The sequence below is a fragment of the Rhinichthys klamathensis genome, unplaced genomic scaffold (assembly GCF_029890125.1).
Source record: "Rhinichthys klamathensis goyatoka isolate OS25496 unplaced genomic scaffold, OSU_Roscu_1.1 h1tg000082l_1, whole genome shotgun sequence".
In the NCBI taxonomy this organism is placed as follows: domain Eukaryota; kingdom Metazoa; phylum Chordata; class Actinopteri; order Cypriniformes; family Leuciscidae; genus Rhinichthys; species Rhinichthys klamathensis.
In genome coordinates, this window is record NW_026606624.1 from 247,541 (window position 1) to 267,006 (window position 19,466).

The following is a 19,466-nucleotide window of genomic DNA, read 5'->3' on the forward strand; positions in this document are numbered from 1 at the left end:
TTAGTTAACGTTAAAGCATTAACTAACAATGAGCAATACATATGTTACAGTATTTATTATTCTTTGTTGATGTTAGTTAATACAAAATACAGCTGTTCATTGTTAGTTCATGTTAGCTCAGGTCCATTAAATAATATTAACAGATACCACTTTTTATTTAAACATTGTAAATGTCGAAATTAACAAACTATAATTAATGTGTCTTTTTTCACTGTTCATGTTAATTAATGCAGTTGATCAATGTTAACAAATGGTACCTAATTGTAAAGTGGATTTCATAAGTATGAATTGTTGTTTTTTAAAATATTATCTGTAATCATGTTTTCCTCAAACACAGAGGCAAATAGAATTAATAATACATAAGAAACATTTTCATGCAGTCATGTTTTTATTTGAGAGAAAAAGAGAGATCACATGGTGTTGAATGACATTGAATAATTAGTTCCCATGTTACCTAACAGACGGCAGATCCCTGTACAGCAGCAGTATGTTTATCTACCTCTGGTCATCTGTGTTTGCCATCTGATTTCCACATGAAAACAGTCTATAATAAGTGATTAATTTCTCCAGAGGGAGATTAGCTTTCTCAGCGGAGAGGTTCTACTGCCGGCCATCACCAGCGGGCAGCCAGCAGGTGCAAATGAGCACTGGGAATCAGCATGAAGACTTGCTTTTCCCAAATGATAAATCTGTATCAACAAAGCAGAAATCCCCTGCTGTTTCTTGAAGAGTTGTGAAAAACAGTCATTATAAACTACACTACAGAGCATGTGGTACTGCCTGTTTTGGGTTACGGCTGTTAATTTGTGGCGCTGGGCCCTCTGAACGGCAGGCTTGAAATTCAATCTTCTTAAAACTTGGTGATATTGGACTAAAGTATCGAGCAGAACTTAGTATTAATGCTGTCTGAATGAAGACCATTGTGTAGATGTTTAAAGTCAGTGGGGATGTCGTACGCTGGTGTGACATCGAACTGAATTAAATGATCAGGGGAGATTTGACTGGATCCTGACTGGAGAGATGATGATGCATGACTTTTTTCACTCTCAACCTTTTCCTCCATTTTTTTGTCCTCTTTCTGCACATAATTTGCATCTTCATGGCTTTCCTCTGTGCAAATGACAGTTTGAACAAAAGCATGCATGTAAATACACTGCTTAAATATTAAGCAGCACAACTGTTTTCAACATTGATAATAATAAGAAATGTTTCTGAGCAGCAAATCAGCATATTAGAATGATTTCTGAAGGATCATGTGACACTGAAGACTGGAGTAATGATGCTGAAAATTCAGCTTTGCATCACATGAATAAATTGCATTTTAAAATATATTCAAATCGAAAACAGTTAGTTGAAATCGTAATAATATTTCACAATATTACTGTTTTTACTATATCTTTAATTAAATAAATGCAGCCTTGGTGAATCTTTTGAACAATATTTTGCAATATGTAACTGGGTCTTCTCCACCAAAAGGCCTTAAAAAGACTTCTGTGATGAGTTAATGTACTGTAATATTAAAAATATATTTTAAAAAAACCCAGGTCTTAGACTAACCCTAACCCTAAAATCGGGCAGGATGATTGGAACGTGTCGAAATGAACAACATGTCCTACTTTAGTGAATGGAAGGCCAATGGGTCAAAAGAAGGTGAAACAAAGCCATTACTGAGGTCAAATAACTCCAATAAAAACATATGTTATGTTAGTTTTGACAGTTTCCTCACCCTTCGAGTCATCTGTCACGACCTCTGTGTCTTCCTGGTACACGCACGTCTCTCCGTCGACCAAACCCATGATCTGTTCATCACTCTTTTGGAGGTTCTTCAGCAGGAAGTATGTTCTCATCAGCCCTTTGCCTTTCACCTCGATCTCACCCCTCTCAGCGATCTCAAAGATTCCTTTGTCCTTTAACACACTGTGGTGGACAAGAAGTGATGTTCTGTTTAGTGCTTTTCTTGGATCTGGATTCCAGTGGCTACACACACAGAAGGCCTCAGTGCTGTTGTGATTGAACTTATCAAGACCTCACATGTCTCTTATGCTCACCAAGGCTGCATTTATTTGATAAAAAAATACAGTAAAAACAGTAATATTGTGAAATATAATTACAATTTAAAATAACTCATTTATATTTTAATATAGTGTCAAATGTAATTTATTCTAGTGACGGCAAAGCTGAATTTTCAGCATCATTACTCGAGCCTTCAGTGTCACGTGATCCTTCAGAAATTGATTTGCTGCTCAAGAAACATTTTATATTATTATTAATGTTCCAAACAGTTGTGCTGCTAATATTTGTTTTGGAAACCATTTTTTTCAAGGTTCTTTGATGAATAGAAAGTGTATGTGAAATATTTTGTAATATTGTAAATGTCTTTACTGTTAAATTGAATTAAGTAAAGTTACATTTAGGCCATTTGACAATAGGAATCTAAACCCATTCAAAATCTAGCATTCACCTGTATGTGATGGGGCTCACGTGTATGTGATCAGGGACTCCGTGGCTCTCCATCCGAGAGGCTGTATTGACAGTGTCTCCAAACAAGCAGTACCGTGGCATCTTATCACCTACAACACCAGCCAAAACTGGACCGGTGTGCAGGCCAACTCGGATCTAGATTGACAAATCAATTAATTAAACAAATTACAAATTGAGCTTCTGTTTACATAGAGCCGACTGTTTAAACACACGCATACCTGTATGGGCTGTCCTGTGATAGGGCTAGTCACCTCCCTTGCAGCAATTCTCATACCGAGGGCAAAGTTTGCCACCCGCTCCGCATGTGTTTCTGTAGGAATGGGCACACCGCCAACCACCATGTAAGCATCACCTATCGTCTCTACCTGTTGTGAGACAGTTTAATTTTGGTAAATGTTTTATTTCATTTTTTTCTCTTTGATTTATTGTAAGTGAATTATCCAATACATTTTGAAGGTTTTCCTTATAATTAATGTATAAATAATAATGTAATTTATATAAATAAAATATATATTAAATATATTAAAGTATAAAATAAAGTAATATCATTATAAAATATATTAATTACTATAATAAAATAATATAGAATTTAATAAATATATAAAATATAATCAAGTCACAACATAAATATTTAGTGACTTGCTTTATATAAATAAAAAATATATTATATTAAATATAAAATAAAATAATATCATTAAATGATATTAAATATTACAAAATATATAATTTAACATATGAATTTAATATATAATCAAATAAAACTATGTTGAATTTCTGTGTGGATAGATGGATAGATAGATAGTAAATAATTGGAACAACCAATCCCACACAAACCTTATAGACAGTATGAATGTTTGTAAGACGATCAAATCTGGAATACATTGCGTTGAGCATGTTGACTATCTGAATGGGTTCGCAGGCTGCGCAGATGTTAGTGAAGGTGACCACATCACTGAATAGGATGGTGCACACTTTGAATTCACCTGAAAGATTAACAGAAAGAGTCTGATCCATGTAAAGAAAGGAAAATGACAAGTATAAGAGTGTTCTGTAGGGTGTTCCTTGGTTACTTCACCTGCCTCTACTCTTTTGCCCTCTTTAAGCTGGTTGGCAACGTGTGTCGGCAGCATGGCATAAAGGAGCTTCTCTGATTTTTGCTTCTCGATCTCTAAGTGGCGTGAGAGGATTCTTAACTCCTCCTTCTTCCTCTCTAGCTGATTGGAGAGCTCGATCTCTGCCAGCCTCTGCTGGTTGAGCAGGATCAGATCTCGCGTGGTGTCGTGCTGGGCGATGTCTGCCAGGTGAAGACCCCTTTCCTCCAGTTCTTGCAGGCTTCGTAGCTTAGGAGAGCATAGATAGATCATGCAGTTCAGGGACTCCATCCACATCATCTGTCCTAAAACACACACACACATGCAAATTAATCATCAACCAATATGATATATGCAAAACGTTTGCGACATGACAAAGATAATTTTACTCAACAAATTGTCCACTAACAAGGCTGTTGGAAAATTTCAGAAGTAACAAAGGAACTTGACTAAACCACTTTTCTAAATTAGAATCGGTCTTCGCACATTTATAATAGCACAATTATCTAGTGTAATAAATCTCTGTGGATAAAATACCTCGCAGTTTGAGCGTGACCTGGTTTTGCTGGATCTCTGGTAACATTTCTCTCCTGGTCTTCAGCACAAACTGGCTGTTGATGAACTTTTTGATGCTCTGGATGTTGCAGGTGACCTCTGGGTGAACAATGGTGAAGTATTCATCCAGACGGATACCTGAGGTCTGCAGTCCGGGAACAAACTTCTGAATGTTGACACCTGTGTGCTTCACCACCAGCTAAAACGAAAAAGAAAAGGTTCAAACGGTTCAAAATGATTCAATGGGTTTAACATTTGACTTGTTAATAAAAAAAAAAAATGCAGAGTTAGGGCCGGTTCACACAGAACGTATTTTTGCTGTTAAAAACACGAGGTGCAGGTCAGTGGAACGAAAAAAGTGTTAAAAGTTGAACTTATTTTAACTTGAGAGTTGCGTGTTTGCACGTCATGCACGAGATGCTGCAAAAGAAGCGAGACGCAAGTGCAACGGTTAAAGACGCCCGTTTAGCACGTGTTAACTTGGAAAAACAATGGGAAAGTATTGCAGTGGAATGGAAAAATGCATTCTGTCAGAACTGGCCCTTATACTTCCTTACGTTTTGATCAAAAACGATGTGAAAGGGAAAAGCATTACAGAAGGCTTGCTCGTCAATCCACAGTCTTTTTGGGTAGCTGGGTGTGAAGGATTGCCGCAGATTGCCTTAAGAAAGATACAAATTTAAAACCATTCATTCATGTAATATTTGAAAAACATACCAAATCAGGAAAAAAAATATTTGTTATAGTGGGGTCCAACAAAATGTATTTAAAAAAAAATAGTTTTATTAATATTTAATAGCTTTTATTGTTATATTTTTAGTTTTCATGTTCATTTTAGTAAAATTTTTAGTCATGTCATTATGTGCTTGTCATTTTATTTTATTTTAAATATTGCTATGTAGGTTTAATATATTTCCATTTCGGTTTTTGTCATATTTATTTTTTATTTTCAACGTTTAAAATTTTGGTTTAGTTAATTTTTTTTTAATAAACTAATATTTATATAATATAACTATATTTATATTTTATTTTAGTTCAGATTTATTTCAATTACATTCCCCTAACGTAATCCACAAATGTTCTCCTAATGTTATATTCTAACGTAGGGGTGCAAAAATATCATATCAGGTTTTTTTTTTCAGGAAAATCACGATTCACGATTTTATCACGATTCTTTTTCATGTTGGGTTTACTATTTTACAAGTGACTGAGCATTACAGCCAGACCAATGTGCCCGTGTCCCTGCAGGAGTCCGTGCTGGTGTGTCGTGCCGGTGTCCACGCCTGTCCTAGTGTCCGTACCGGTGCCGGTCTCCATGTCCGTACCGGTGTTGGTGTGTCCGTGCCGGTGTGCCCATGTTGGGGTGCTCGTGCCGGTGTCCGTGTTGGTAGCAGTGTCCATGCCGGTGTCTGTGCTGGTGTCCGTGCCGGTGTGTCCGTGTTAGTGCCGGTGTCCGTGCCAGTGTCCGTGTCGGTGTCCATGCCGGTGTCCGTGCCAGTGTCCGTGCCGGGGTCCATGCTGGTGTCTGTGCTGGTGTCCGTGCCGGTGTGTCCGTGCCAGTGTTGGTGTGTCCGTGTCTGTGCTGGTGCCCATGTCCGTGCCGTTGTTGGTGTGTCCGTTTCGGTGCCGGTGTCCGTATTCGAGCCGGTCTCGGTACTGGTGTCTGTGTCGGTGCCAGTGTCTGTATTTGAGCCAGTGCCGGTGTCGGTACTGGTGTCCGTGCCGGTGTGTCCGTGTCGGTATGTTCATATTGGTGTGTCCGTGCCGTTGTCCGTGCCGGTGTGGATGTGTCCTTGGCGGTGTTGGTGTGTCTTGTCGGTGCCGTTGTGTCCGTGTCGGTGTGTCCATGTTGGTGTGTCTGTGTCTGTGTCGGTGTCGGTGGCTGTAATGCTCAGTCACTTGCAAACTAGTAAAAAGAAACTGAAACGTGTGATTGGTTATAATGCTCAATGCTACATAACAAAATCTGACAGAATGCCGCAATCGGATAGATCGAATGAACGTTAAAGGTCCCGTTCTTCGCGATTCCATTTTTCAAACTTTAGTTAGTGTGTAATGTTGCTGTTAGAGCATAAATAATACCTGTAAAATTATAAAGCTCAAAGTTCAATGCCTAGCGAGATATTTTATTAAACAGAAGTCCCCTTTCAAAGCATAAAGCGAACGGCCGGTTTGGACTACATTCCTCTACTTCCTTTTTTAATGACGTAACTAGAACAGTTTTTTGACTAATCTCCGCCCGCAGGAATACACAAAAAAAGGGGGCGTGGTCTTGTTGCGCTCCCACGGAGAAGAAGCACTTCAGCTGCGCATGCATCTCCAATTTATGGTAAGAGGCGTGACCTTTCCGGGCACGTGCGATAAGCTGCTGTCGAATCACAACACAGGAACCGCTGGCACAATCAGAATTCGTTACGTATTTCTGAAGGAGGGACAACAAGGAAGTCATCGGGCCGTTTTTTTGGACAGTGAGAACGAATCGGTTACCTAACGTAACCTCGGTTCTCTCTAGATGAGGGAACGAGTATTGCTTAAGCTAGCTTACGCTATGGGAAAGATTAATCTTTTCTGAGAAATTGAAGCCAAAACATTATCCTATAATTTTGTATCCATTGTCAACGCAGTTCAGCTGCAGCAGACCATGAGCGGGCTAGCTAGCAGCTCATTGGTTCGCTCACAGAGAACTGCTTAAGCCTATGAGGAGACGGGAATGAACTCTCGGCCAATGAGAGTCTGACATGCTCTCATTACATCAGAGCCCGCCGAAACGGGCGTGGTCAGAGAGTATATTACTGGCGTCCTAGGCTGTAAACTCTGGTTTTCATAGAATGAAGCGAGAACGCTAGTAGCACAAGCACGGCCAGAAACGCAATACTCGTTCCCTCATCTAGAGAGAACCGAGGTTACGTTAGGTAACCGATTCGTTCTCTTACTAGAGGTTCTCTCGTATTGCGTAAGCTAGCTTACGCTACGGGAACACCTGGTCAACGCTGTGCGTGCTAAGCATCCACTATGAGTGCCAGGGGAGATCCCAGGGAACCCTTATGAGTGGGAATAAATATATGTACATGTGACAAAGGCCAGCAGAGCGGGCCGGAGATTGTGTAGTACATAAGCACATGATAGAGAGGGACAGAGCGAAACCGGTCTGTGTGAATAACTCCCTATAGTGCAGCTCAACCAGAAGAGCTGTAACATACTAGACTGCTAGTAGTTTAGCCTGCAAGGCGGGAACTTCCAGATTGTAAAATCTGACAAAGGTGGAGGGGGAAGCCCATCCCGCTGCCACACAAATGTCATGAATGGAAATTCCGCTGGACCATACCCACGATGAGGCCATGCCTCTAGTGGAATGAGCCCTGATGCCCAGAGGGCATGGCAGGTCTTTAGATGCGTATGCGGCTGCAATGGCATCAACTATCCATCTGGATAGAGTCTGTTTCGAGGCGACCAACCCCTTGGTGCGCCCACCGAATGAAACAAAAAGCTGCTCGGATCGTCTGACCGGTGCAGTGCGAGTAATGTATAATCTCAGGGCCCTGACCGGACACAGGAGATTAGAGTCAGATTCGCTATCGGATGCAGGCAGAGCCGATAGGGAAATAACTTGTGCCCTGAACGGGGTACCAATCGCTTTTGGGACATAACCATGTCTAGGTTTGAGAACGACTAAGGAGTCATTGGGCCCAAACTCGAGACAGGAAGCGCTAATGGACAGCGCGTGAAGGTCTCCCACATGTTTTACTGACGCGAGCGCGAGCAGAAAAACTGTTTTGAGCGAAAGGTATTTGAGGTCCACGGTGTTTAGCGGTTCGAATGGGGGGGCTTTCATAGCTTCGAGAACTATGGAAAGGTCCCAAATCAGCACCGAAGGGGGGCGTGGGGGATTCATCCTTCTAGCTCCCCTGAGGAAGCGGATGACCAAGCCATCTTTGCCCAGTGACTGGCCGCGCCGGGGTTCAACGAACGCTGCGACGGCTGCCACATACACCTTGAGAGTGGACGGGGACCTGCCCTTGTCCAACATCTCTTGGAGAAAAACTAGCAAGGAAGGAACCTCGCATGACCGTGGGTCCAAGTTTCTGTCAGTGCACCATTTAGAGAACACAGACCATTTAGACGCATAGAGCCTTCTAGTAGAAGCTGCTCTAGCCTGCATGGTCGTGTTTAACACTCCCTCTGGCAAAGCAACGGGTAGTTGTTGATCACCCACGCATGTAGCGCCCAGCGCTCTGGGTGGGGATGCCAGATCGTGCCGCGAGCTTGAGAGAGGAGATCTGCTCTGACTGGAATGGGCCACGGGTCTGACCCTCCCAACGCGGGGCTATTAGGAGCACCGAGTGGTGTGTTTCCCTGATTCTCTGAAGCACCTGTGGTAGCAGAGAAACCGGAGGGAATGCATAAAGCGGGCGGCTGGGCCAGGTCTGGGCTAGCGTGTCCTCGCTCTTTGAGAAAAATATTTTTTTCCCGGGGGGAATGGTGTTCCTGGACAGACTGTCTGGACCGTCGTTCAGATGGCCTGGCACGTGCGTCGCTCTGAGCGAGAGCAGGTGACACTGAGACCAAACTAAGATGCGTTCTGTCAGCCGGAAGAGATTCCTGGATCTGACTCCGCCCTGACGGTTTAGATAGGAGACCACGGCTATATTGTCCGAACGGATCAGCACGTGGTGACCGTGAATGCGCGGAAGAAAGCGCGCGAGCGCGTTCTCGACCGCCAGCATCTCCAAACAGTTTATGTGGAGGAGACTCTCCTGAGCTGACCAGGGGCCGAAGGCCGGTGAGCCCTCGCAGACCGCACCCCAACCCGTGTTGGATGCGTCTGTCGAGATGACTTTTCGGCGAGAAAGGGTCCCCATGGAAACGCCCCGCTGAAACCATTCTGCCACAGTCCATGGCTGCAGAGCTGTGATACAGGTCTGCGTTACTTTTATCAGCTGGCGGCCCGTGGTCCACGCACGGTGAGACACACGGCTCTTCAACCAGAGCTGAAGCGGGCGCATGCGCAGTAACCCCAGCTGGAGCACCGCGGAGGCTGAGGCCATGTAACCCAACGCCTTCTGAAAAGTTTTCAGAGGTGTGAGTCTGTTCATCTGAAAAGATGCGGCGAGATGCTGAATAGGCCGAACGGGAGGACGGTGTATTGATAAACCTGGCCCTCGAAGGCGAAACGTAAGAATGGCCTGTGAAGGGGATTTATCTGAATCTGAAAGTAAGCATCTTTCAGATCTAGTGAAATGAACCAGTCCCCCTGGCGCACATGCGCGAGGAGTTTTCTGATAGTGAGCATTTTGAACGGTCTTTTCATGAGAACTTTGTTCAGAACTCTGAGGTCTAAGATTGGTCTGAGGCCGCCGTCTTTCTTGGGAATAACGCCGTAAAACCCCGACTCGCTCATAGACAGAGGAACTCTCTCTATAGCCCTTTTGCACAATAGCTTTGCTATCTCTGAACGGAGCAGCGTCACTGCTTCTGGGTTCACAATAGTTTCTAGCCGCGCTCGAAAACGTGGAGGGCGGCGGTGAAACTGTAAGCGATAGCCTAGCCTTATTGTGTTTACCACCCACTGGGAAATTCCCGGAAGACCTTCCCACGCTTTGAAGCGTAACGCTAGAGGGTGAATGGCTATATGGTCCCCGTCGCTGCACATAGCGGGCTGCGTGAGCGCGCTCATAGTGTTTATAACAGCGGGACTTACACTCGGAGAGGAGTTTATGGGCTGTGTAACAGAGTGAGCAGAGGTGGGACGCGCACACGGGCTCGTGGGCGCGCTTATGCACTCTATAACTCGAGCGGGTTGAAACCGCTTTATGAGAGTGGACTCTGTGTGAGACACGGGAACTGAAGTGCTTTTGTGTATGAGTGAACACAGTGTTGTGGGCACATTTTCTACACAGGAGGCTTTTATGCTCTTTATGAGATTTCTCTGGGTCGCCGTAAAAACGGCCTTTGTGCTCATGCAAGCGGGAAGGGAGACCGGCTTGGTAATGGCGGAGTACAATGATGTAGTAGCCGCGTGAGCGGGAACTAACAGAGGGCGAAACTTTGACGGCCGTCCGGCCGCGGCTGGGAGAGCGCCGTCTTTTTCTCAGCTGTGCTAGGCAGACTTGGAGTGATCGGGTTTCAGCGCGATCCTAGGCCGAGGCCCCCGAGGAGGCGGCGGTCTGTGGCGGCTGTCAGAGCGAGAACGAGGGCGGCCGCCCTGGCGTCACTGAAAAGTCTGACTGTGCTGAGCTGGGCGCTGGGGATGGGCTCTTGCAGGAGGCAGGTCACGTGAGCGGCCTGCAGAGGAGCTAGCGCGACGAGGCAGAAAGAGATTCATGGCCTGGGAGGCTTTCTGCACTTCGGAAAATCGGTCGACGATACCCGTGACAGCAGATCCGAAGAGGCCGGATGGAGAGAGCGGGGCGTTGAGAAAAGCGGCGCGCTCAGAATCTCCCATGTCGGCGAGTGTGAGCCTCAAATGTCTCTCAGACACACAAATGGCGGCCATGCATTTCCCCAGGGCTTGAGCAGCAGATTTTGTAGCACGAAGGGCAATGTCCGTGGCGCTCCTCAAATCCGCGACTGAAGGGGGATTTTTTCCGCTCTCGTCCGATTCACAAAGTATGTCACCCTGTAGTATCTGAGGGATGGACATGGAGTGAAGTGCAGAGGCTGCTTGGCCGGCGGCTGAGTAAGCGCGGGCGTGAAAGCTTGAAGTCGCTCTGCAGGCTTTAGAGGGGAGCACAGGTGATGAGCGCCATCTCGCGGAGGGCGGGCATAGATGTGCGGCGACTAGGTCCTCTACAGGGGGAATGGAGAGATAACCCTTCTCTGCGGCTCCGTCCACAACGCGAAGCGGGGTGGAAGAGTCGGAACGAGTTCTAGCAGAGAGCAGGGCGTTCCAGGACTTCGTGAGTTCCGCGTGCAGTTCAGGCAGGAAGGGCGCGGCCCGTTTAGTGGCGGGAGTCGAGCGCTGGCGGAAGTAGCTGCCGTCCATACGGTTGATGGTCTGCTCGGGGGGAGGGGACCAATCGAGCCCGAGGCGTTCGACGGCCTGTGAGAGCAGGCGCACTAATTCCTCGTCGATTCCAGCGCGGGTCCCGGAGGATTCTCGGGCCGAGGAGGCGTGAGAACCGGACCATTCCTCACTGTCTGAGGCGAGAAGCGACCATGTTTCCTTGATGTCCGCGGCGTCATCGGAGGCGACAGAGCGGCCACTCGGCGGCAACTGTATGTCCGGAAGCGGCGGAGAAGGAGAGCAGGAGGCGACAGGCTCCGGCGGGATGAACGCTTCTGGCTGGGGTTCCGGCGGCCTCTGAGAGCGGCGTTTCTTCTTCCGCGGCGAAGTCAGAGGCGGTGCGGAAGCAACTTTAGTGGCCTGAAGTCGAGCCCGCAGGGTCGACAACGGCATGTCTTTGCAGAGATCGCAGCCGCCATCGGCGAGGGCGAGCTCAGCGTGCTCCAATCCGAGGCAGAGAGCGCAGATGACGTGGAGGTCTCCATTCTCGAGGGGAGCGCGGCAAGAACCGCAGGAAGATTTACGAGACATCTTTAAAAAGACGCTCGGCTCTTTTAGATACAAAATGTACAGGAAGCTTTTTGTAAAAAGGATACAAATCCGTCGGATGGCGGTAGCTCGCAGGACGGCTGAAGGTGGCGAAGACGGCCGGCTTCCTCAGTCTCCCAGATGCTCGCTAGAGTTGCCTTTTCCACGACGGCGGCTTCTCTCAGGATTAGCAGATGCGTGTAGCCTCGCTGAAGAGATGAAAATCAGAGTTTACAGCCTAGGACGCCAGTAATATACTCTCTGGCCACGCCCGTTTCGGCGGGCTCTGACGTAATGAGAGCATGTCAGACTCTCATTGGCCGAGAGTTCATTCGCGTCTCCTCATAGGCTTAAGCAGTTCTCTGTGAGCGAACCAATGAGCTGCTAGCTAGCCAGCTCATGGTCTGCTGCAGCTGAACTGCGTTGACAATGGATACAAAATTATAGGATAATTTTTTGGCTTCAATTTCTCAGAAAAGATTAATCTTTCCCGTAGCGTAAGCTAGCTTACGCAATACGAGAGAACCTCTCGTAAGAGAACAGCGGTATACAGATAAGTAAATTGTGTGAAAAATACAGTGTTTTTTTACACACGAAACATGAACACATGTTATATTGCACACTGTAAACAAAATCAAAGCTTCAAAAAACCATGAAGAACGGGACCTTTTAAGTATTGTAGTTTTTTTTAACCAATTTTATCACTTAAATATACACTCACCGGCCACTTTATTAGGTACCCCATGCTAGTAACGGGTTGGACCCCCTTTTGCCTTCAGAACTGCCTCAATTCTTCGTGGCATAGATTCAACAAGGTGCTGGAAGCATTCCTCAGGGAGTTTGGTCCATATTGACATGATGGCATCACACAGTTGCCGCAGATTTGTCGGCTGCACATCCATGTTGCGAATCTCCCGTTCCACCACATCCCAAGGATGCTCTATTGGGTTGAGATCTGGTGACTGTGGAGGCCATTTTAGTACAGTGAACTCATTGTCATGTTCAAGAAACCAATTTGAAATGATTAGAGCTTTGTGACATGGTGGAAGTAGCCATCAGAGGATGGGTACATGGTGGCCATAAAGGGATGGACATGGTCAGAAACAATGCTCAGGTAGGCCGTGGCATTTAAACGATGCCCAATTGGCACTAAGGGGCCTAAAGTGTGCCAGGAAAACATCCCCCACACCATTACACCACCACCACCAGCCAGCACAGTGGTAACAAGGCATGATGGTTCCATGTTCTCATTCTGTTTACGCCAAATTCTGACTCTAACATCTGAATGTCTCAACAGAAATCGAGACTCATCAGACCAGGCAACATTTTTCCAGTCTTCAACTGTTCAATTTTGGTGAGCTCTTGCAAATTGTAGCCTCTTTTTCCTATTTGTAGTGGAGATGAGTGGTACCCGGTGGAGTCTTCTGCTGTTGTAGCCCATCCGCCTCAAGGTTGTGGGTGCCATGGCTTCACAAATGCTTTGCTGCATACCTCGGTTGTAACGAGTGGTTTTTTCAGTCACTGTTGCCCTTCTATCAGCTCGAACCAGTCTGGCCATTCTCCTCTGACCTCTGGCATCAACAAGGCATTTCCGCCCACAGAACTGCCGCTCACTGGATGTTTTTTCTTTTTCGGACCATTCTCTGTAAACCCTAGAGATGGTTGTGCGTGAAAATCCCAGTAGATTAGCAGTTTCTGAAATACTCAGACCAGCCCTTCTGGCACCAACAATCATGCCACGTTCAAAGTCACTCAAATCAACTTTCTTCCCCATACTGATGCTCGGGTTGAACTGCAGGAGATTGTCTTGACCATGTCTACATGCCTAAATGCACTGAGGTGCCGCCATGTGATTGGCTGCTTAGAAATTAAGTGTTAAAGAGCAGTTGGACAGGTGTACCTAATAAAGTGGCCGGTGAGTGTATATTCTATTATATAAATATTTTGAAACAAATTTCCATGACTTTTCCAAAACATTCTGGGTTTATTTATTTTTCCAAAACTTTTCCAGGCCTGGAAATTGCTATTTTAAAATTCCATGACTTTTCCAGGGTTTTCATCACCGTACGGACGAACCTTTGATTTCCCCCCTAAAACCTTTAAAACGTTAATTAAAACACAGAAAAATTAAGCTAGTTATTTTGAACAGTTTTCTTGTAATTAATAATTCAATGGTGCTGTATAGTGCCAAAAGCAAAAACAGTAGTTAGTGTGACTGAATATCTTTCAAACCTTGGCCCAACATGACAATGCTCCTCACAATCTCCCATGGAGATCGTTTCCTTGGACACAGCTGCATGTTGGCATACCTGGCCTTCATCCTTTTGATTGTCTCCTCCTTGTTCTGTTGATATAGCAGTTGTCATGGTTACATACTTTCAAACATGTTACTTATGATTTCAAAATTACAAAGACAGCAGACAATTGAGAGTCCAGACCTACTTAAACATTCATGATGTTTCTGAAACTGATTTAAGTGTCTGATCTTTGAGCAGGTTAGACTACTTGAAATGTTAACACTCCTTTATTGTGTTAAACATGATAGTGCCAAAGCAATTGATATGCACTTTGAAAAAGAACACTTTAAAAAAAAAAAGCATTCAACATCATAGAGAGATGTTCAAATATAATATGCAAGAAAAAACACACAACAGTTCCATATTTTCTGCAATGTCTTCCTGGACTTACACACCTCTTTCTCTGTTTGTATTTCCTCTTCACTGCCTATCTGAGCCTTTCTTTTGGCCACCTTTTCCTTCTGTACCATGTGGAAAACCACATGTTCCTTCTTTCCAGTGCGCTCATCTTCTTCTGATTGGTTCAGAATGGTCATCGTAACCTCACTGTCAAAGAAATCCTTCGCCACAGCCTCAATAATACCTGGCCAACAATTATAAATACAACATGAAAAAAAAAGAAAAAGTACTTGATAAAATGTGCTTATGATCACAAAGAAAATTATTTTATAGTCGCATATAAAAAAATATATTTTTTTTAATATATGTTCTAAAAAGAGCAGATTAAAGAAACATATTTTCACATTGAAAATATAGCTATTTAGTGTACAACCTAAATGCCAAAATATATTACAAAATGTACACAAAATTTTGCCTCAGGAGGCATTTTAAAACACGTTTTTGGACTAAATTCAAAGATTTAAAATATGTTTTGGACTATTTAAATATATTTAGATATTAATAAATATGATTTCTTTTTCAAAAAAAAGAAAAAAAAAAGAAACATAAGTAACTAAAATGTATTGAAATATATGTATGCATATTTTTTCACATCTACATTAACAAAATATTTTGGCAATCCATGTAGGCTATCTAAAAATATACATTTAGCTGTATGGGGTTTCTGATAGCTTTATGCCTTTCATGTTTAAACTCTCACCTGGCACAATATGATAAAGTCCTTTCCTGTCTGAGTAATAGTGAAGAAGAATTCGGCCATCATCCATCCGCTCCACGCGAAAGGACGGAGCATTCATGGCCTAAGTAGAGTTACAAACCATAATAAGTTCATAGTTTTTATTTCATATGTTCTCAAACATTTGTACAAACAAAACACTGAGCCAACATCAAATGTCATTGTAAAAACATTTGCAAAGGAAGTAGGCCTATAATAAGTGAACTGAGATTACATTTGGACTGAGATTCGTAATTTTTGTAATAGCTGTCACCCCCCTTTTTGAGAATGCGGAATATATCTATTTCCAAGATATATTCAAAGCCATATATCTAACCAAGTTGTGTTCCAAATTTGAAGTTGATATCACAAAAATTGAAGTTCCCATGATATTTTGTTTAGGCGTAGTGCCAAAAATAGCCACCGGGTGCCATACATTAGAGGGGAGTTGAATTTAGTTGTATACATTCTGCCTTAACAAATTAATAATTTTCTGTCCAAATCAATTCTGTCACAAAATTTGGAACCTTGAGACTTAGACCTTTCTGACAATATGTGTTTTGTCAAGATTAGAAAAGGTTTTGATCATAAATTATGGAATATAATAATGCCCAAAAGGAGAGGAGCCTGATAAAATAATTTAGAGTACCGTTTCTATGGTAACGCAACATTTAATTTCAAAACGATTTTCACCGGATGAATTCTGAGTTTGTAAGCTTTCAAATGATACCTAATTTATGATGATTACTAAAATATGTGATGTAATAAAAAAAGGCGATAAAAAAGATAATATTATATTTTAGAAGATAATATAATATTATAATTTTTTATTGAAAAAAAACTAGATTATATGTTTTATTATGAACTTTTAGCATGAAAACCAAAGTTTCAATTATTAAAGGTGTGTGCATCAACTTTTTGTGACAAAGGTCAGAACTCCTGTTATGATGCAGATTTTTTTGAGGTGCAATCTTGTCAAAAATTCATCGGTTACTCTTCCTACATAATTTGTAGCAAAAAAAAAGCAGTCAAATATCTATTTAGGAGTCTTAGACCTTTCCAACCATATATAGTTTGTCATAATTAGATTAGGATTTAATAGTAATATAGCAAAGTAAAGGCGTCCCGTTTACGGGACGGTGACAGTTAACTGTATGATTCACATAGAACGTGTTTTTGAGTTCCACTGCTCTGCATTTTTAATGTTTTTCTTTTGTCTCGCACATGACACGACATTCTAAAAACGAAGTTCAACTTTTTTTAAATGTGTCTCTAGAACTTTTTTTCTGTACATTGACCTGCATCTCATGTTTTTGCTCTTAAAAGTTTTGAGTTTTGAGAAGCATTGAGTATTCTGACCTCATAAGACAATGCCAAATAACTGTGTAGAGCATCAAGATTTTCAATGAACTCCAGCAGGTTTCCACCGAGAGTTCGCAGCATAGTGTCATATCCCGACATCTTACAAAAGCTGAAAAAGTATTCTCCAAACAGCTTCAAAACCACCTCGGAGGAGACATCTAAGAAAAATCAAACAGAACTTACATTCAGGCAGCAGTTTAATTTCCTTTTCAATTGCGTCTAGGTTATTGTGAGACCAGTTGAGTGGAGTTCAGTGTGACCCACTCAGAGATTCACACCTGTCCTTGTCCACTTACTCTCAGGAACATATTGGAGGACAGGTTATAGGACATCAACCATCATGATGCCCAGTGGGCTGTTCTCAGTAGGGACATAGTTAGCACTCTCTCAGACACTTGACCAATGTCTGCAAGTCCCCAAGGACATTGTGAAAACAAGGCAATTGTGAGGCTTTCACGGTCTACTCGCTCTTTCTTTCTATATTCTTTTCTCAAAAATGTATAAACAGACAGACATTTAAAAGTGGATCCAAACAAAAACTGGCCTTTTAAAGAAGTGAAACATTCTGGTGAGTCAGACAAAGTCCCTAACCAGCTTTTGAAAGTAGGTTCCTTAGCTGACATATGCATAGACAAACATAAATGCAAATAAACACAAATACATATAGATATATAGAACACTATCATTCTAAGATTCTTAATACAAAATGATGCTCACCCAGCATTTTACAAGCCTCTTGCACTAAACGAAGAGTGATGAGATCGTCGTAGATTTCATAGGTCATAAACGTCTCCTGGACCCCGGCCATTAATCTAGGAAAGATTTTGTTTAGTTGAAACAAACTACAAATCTCTCCATGATTTCTTTACACATTACATGTGTTGTAACAGACCTCAATTTCTCCCATGTTTCTTCTCCAAACCTTTCAATGACCAGTGACTTCAGACAAGTATTGATAAAGCCGTACTGTGAGACAAACACACCGTTAATTGAAAGCTGCTGGAATACTGTACATTATGTGGTATACTAGCGAAAGCTATACAAAAATGTTTAAAAATGTTTTACTTACCATTTCTCCAAACCACAAACAAACTGTTGTAATCCCAAACTTGTAGACTCTATACTCTCTCCACACTGAGCAGAAGGAGATGCTCTTTAAATTATGGTGTGTCGATTATGTAGACTCATGCAGACACTCCCACTCAACCATACTCTTACATAGATGAATGCATGCCCACATACACACATCTGATGATAAGGAAATCACTGCTCACTCAACTGTGAACAGGGATGCATTTTAAAGAGAATGTTTCACTTTGCAATTAATATATTATTATCACATTGGAAACTCTAACCTGTTACATTTGTAGACAGGCCTAGGCTTATACCATATTCAAGTGCATATTATGCTTTTTCGAATATTCCCTTTCATGCAGTGTGTAAAAGCTGTCTGTGAATGTAAACGGTCTGCAAAGTTGTAAAGTAGAAAGTGCACAATAAAGTTATTGTCTCTCAAATGAAAGAATCAACTAATCGAACTACCTAAATGAGTAGTCTGGAATTCCAGTCTCACTTCCGTGACCTGCATACGTAAAGCGGGAACGCATTTGCATAATGCCCACCTATGGTCTTCATTGCGCTGCCCGCGAACAACGTCTACTTTGACCCAACCTCAAACACTGTAGCTGGTTGGTGTTTTGGTCATGTCGAGAAGACGCTGTTTTCTGCTCTGCAAAAGCAAAAGCAAATTCCAACTTCCAAAGGATGAGGATGTGAAGAGTCAGTGGTTAAAATTACCACAGCGGTACAACAGCCTTTTGATGATTGCTTCTCAAATCTCCATAAGGTCTAAATGGGATTTACAAAATGCTTATCCATTAAAGATGGAACTTTATTTGGACCAACTTCCAAGAATCACAACCTGCATGTAAGTATGATTAATTATTGATCTATTTTCTACCAGGTGTTCAAAATACGTAGTTTGTGTTTTATATTGTGTAGGTCTCCGGCTAACTTGCTAATTCGTGTTATTACTGTCTTACTGAAATAGTTATGCTGTGGGCCCAATATTAACAAAAATTGTGTCCATTGATGCAGACTGTCTGTTGTTCTTACTCATTTGAATAATGATAAAGGATGGAGCAAGATTTGTTTTACAAACTTTAATGTTACATCAGTCATTCACGTTAGTGCATGGGTCACGTATGATACAGTTAAAGTTATGCTGATGGTGAGGAATTACAAATTACAATTGCAACGTCTCATATTGTACCTCAAAATCATATCGCTTAGTCCTGCTCAAGTCGTCCTTGCGATGGAGGTTTGGGTTGAATAACTAGTTCTTCCAATGTTTCATCATCGGACTCACCCTCGGATTGATATGGTAAAATCAACGCCATCGTTGCTGTCTTTACAGTTTGTACAATCTCTGAGCTTTAGGAAGCATCCGGAGCTAAAGTTCAGTTATGGTGATGTGCATTTCGACACACACTGGCAGAAAAATCACAACAGACTCACTGGGCCATCACCAATCAGAGCAGAGCAGGCTCGCGAAAAGGAGGGATTAATAGAGACTGAATCTTCGGACAATCGTTTGAGAATCATTGAAAAATGGAGTGATGTGCAATATATATTATGTGAAAATTAAAGTTTTTTTTTTTTTTGCATGTATAGGATATCTGCTGTGGGAGACATCCAAAACAAAATTAGCAACCTTTAAAATAGCATAATAGGGGCATTTTGAGCGTTTCAATAGATCAATGATGCTTGATTCTCTCTTCTTTTTTCCCCTTCTTTTTTTGGAGGGAAATCATGAACTGTCTTAACCCTAGTCCTAGGTGTTGTTGCACAAGCTTAGAAATGCTTTCTCTTTCACTTTAATCTCCACCAATTGAAAACTTTGTTTTTGATGGAAAGTACAGTGCATAACCAGTCTTATAATCAAGAGTGAAACACTTAAGACTATATTTGGGGAAAATCTATAGTTACACTGCCGTCCCTGACACCTTAACCCACCCTAAACCTTACCAAACTTG

General features: G+C 42.6%; 1 protein-coding gene across 1 annotated transcript; it reads right to left on the reverse strand.

Moving 5' to 3' along the window:
• Positions 1–405: 405 nt before the first annotated feature.
• Positions 406–18,019, reverse strand: gucy1b2 (guanylate cyclase 1, soluble, beta 2). The gene is made up of 15 exons (XM_056251328.1): positions 18,005–18,019; positions 17,324–17,397; positions 17,149–17,243; positions 16,429–16,589; positions 15,055–15,154; positions 14,351–14,538; positions 13,891–14,002; positions 4,685–4,788; positions 4,110–4,326; positions 3,557–3,877; positions 3,316–3,464; positions 2,700–2,846; positions 2,462–2,616; positions 1,727–1,917; positions 406–1,110 (listed from the first exon to the last, which is right to left on the reverse strand). Exons 1-15 carry the CDS (start codon positions 18,017–18,019, stop codon positions 872–874), a joined length of 2,268 nt encoding a protein of 755 aa, XP_056107303.1. The 3' UTR covers positions 406–871.
• Between the last annotated feature and the right edge of the window lie 1,447 nt (positions 18,020–19,466).

Bases quoted from the DNA above. Each gene is read 5' to 3' on its own strand.
- gucy1b2 (XM_056251328.1), bottom strand. The intron at 16,590-17,148 runs GTGAGCATCATT...GATTTTTCTTAG, and splicing joins AGAGGCTTGTAAAATGCTGG to ATGTCTCCTCCGAGGTGGTT. The intron at 3,878-4,109 runs GTATTTTATCCA...TGTGTGTTTTAG, and splicing joins GGTCACGCTCAAACTGCGAG to GACAGATGATGTGGATGGAG.